The sequence below is a fragment of the Aplysia californica genome, unplaced genomic scaffold (genome assembly GCF_000002075.1).
Source record: "Aplysia californica isolate F4 #8 unplaced genomic scaffold, AplCal3.0 scaffold00040, whole genome shotgun sequence".
NCBI lineage: Eukaryota > Metazoa > Mollusca > Gastropoda > Aplysiida > Aplysiidae > Aplysia > Aplysia californica.
Genome location: NW_004797310.1, coordinates 2,185,648 through 2,187,795, shown reverse-complemented (window position 1 = coordinate 2,187,795; position 2,148 = coordinate 2,185,648). Strand labels below are relative to the sequence as shown.

The 2,148-nt window shown below is 38.6% G+C and overlaps 1 protein-coding gene across 1 annotated transcript in view; it reads left to right on the top strand.

The window, feature by feature from the left end:
• The first annotated feature begins 11 nt into the window (after positions 1–11).
• LOC101846335 (pyridoxal kinase) overlaps positions 12–2,148 on the top strand; it is a 20,140-nt gene continuing 18,003 nt past the window's right edge. Inside the window, exon 1 of the mRNA XM_005092085.3 lies at positions 12–1,351. Coding sequence (XP_005092142.1) covers positions 1,259–1,351 — 93 coding nt within the window. The 5' untranslated portion in view covers positions 12–1,258. The remainder of the gene's footprint in view (positions 1,352–2,148) is intronic.

Sequence of the window (2,148 nt, the reverse complement as noted above, 5' to 3'; positions counted from 1 at the left end):
CTTTTTGTCTACAACAGTTGGTACGATCAAGTAGTACTTACTTATTATTGAAAATATTGATTATTTAAGAAGCTTTAAATTATTTCTTTCAAAGTTGAGGTACAAAGACACCTGTAAAAGCAGCTTATCTAAGTTTGGATTAAATGTCAGCATCTGAGAAGAAATAGCTGAGGACAGGAACGCAGCTAGGAAAATGATAAAGGAAAGAACTATAATGTTAGACAGCTGTCTCAGATACAACCAGGCTGAGAAGTGCATATGATGAAAGGAAAACAACGGAAATACAGAGCTTCGATCCACCTCAGTAACATGCAAGCACTGCGGCAACAGAATTTGCGCTTCAAACATAAGAAGATAAAGAATTAGCCATAAAAGAAGCTGCATGAAGACAACCTTGATACCATCTGAAGCTAAACTGACCGTCTGCATAAACGACAAGAGCCATGAGGGCCTATGTAGGCTACGTTAAATTTCTTAAGAAGCACTACATCCAAAGTTCATAAAATTGCACCTCTGGTTGTATGATAAGACAAGATATTATTGTTGTACTTCTCTGGATGAGCGCTGTCCCTTGGTTGTTTTATTGCAAGGACATTAACAATTTGAAGTTGACATTAACTGCCATGTATATAGGAAGATAATTGATAATAACTTTCTGTCAGGTCTAAAGCCAAAGTAGAGCCGCTTTGAAGAGTTTAAAATTCACCACACATGAAAAAAACTAGGGTAGGCTAATGCTGAAAGTAATTATTAAGTAGTATAATGTCGGCTAAAATAGCTCACTTATTTTATACCAACCACACAGCAATAATTAATGATTCAAATAGCAGAAAGTGCTAAATTGACCAATACTTTTGTTTTTCTCCCCATCTTACATTCACCCACTCTCCCCATCCACCTTGGTTTTAAACATCATATCATACCATCGATCGGGGTGGATGGGGGAGGGGGACTCATTAGAAATATTAATACAAACTGTGTAAAAATAAAATACCATAGCTTAAAAGAAAGAGTTTATCGTTTATTGTGTACATTGTAATGCCGGCAGTACACTACACTGCATAACTCGTTCATAGTATTATTGACAAGTAGGCATTAGGCAGGCATACAGGGACAAGGAGACAAGAGAACGTGCTAGTTGTTGAGTGTCCAGAGCATTGTTGTACGTATCGGATGAGCGAGCTCTAGAATCCCATTGGTACCTGAAAAAGAGCAAGCGTTTGCATCATTAGTGTCTAAGAAACTTACATTCTCTACGATGTCAGTGACGCCAGAAAAAAGAGTTCTTTCCATTCAAAGTTCTGTTGTGTCCGGCTACGTGGGGAATAAAAGTGCAACTTTTCCCCTGCAGGTGAGTGATGAAATCACCGAAAAAACTGCTTGTCTCTACCTCTAGAACATCTATCTAGATTTCTGTCTTTTTGGTAACTTAGAAGAGATATCTGCACGTGTTATTTATAGTCTATAGATCTACAGATAAGGCCGAGGACCGGACAAGGAAGGCAAGGGTTTGGGTTAGGGTTTCCCAGGAAAACGAACCACCATACCCCAACTTTAGCACCCTGCCCTAGATTACCTGAAGTCAGCAAAAATGTGAATAAAGAAATCTATTAGATCTAGATCTAGATCTAGATTCTGGATATAGATCTAGGCCCCAGTTCTTCTACTTCTATGAAATTCATGACTTCAGCTTTGAAAAGTTTTGACCAGTGAATGATTTCAACCTGTCCTAATCTGCGGTACCATCACGCTAACATAGAATCTTTAGAACGGAAGTAGGCCCCTAGGCTAGACTATAATATAACTATAGGAGGCCAAGATTTCATTTAATTAAGTCTTGTCTAACAATTTTTTTAATCGTCAGACAAGTGTGCCTTCAACTTCTATCTCTTCTGGATTGTTGTAACGGAATTCAAAGTGAGCGAAGTAAAGTAAAGGGCCGCTATAGTATACTTTACGAAGTGACTTTCTCAGAACACTCTGGAAAATAAACAAACTTGATATCTATTTCTCGTAACGGTTTCTGTTCTCGAGATTGTTTGGTTATTTGCGAGATTTAGATCTAGAGGAAGGAAGTGGTTATCCTCTCCCGGGGTGAGTCAGAGAATAAAAAATACGATCGACCTCTCACCCCAGGTGAGACCCCCC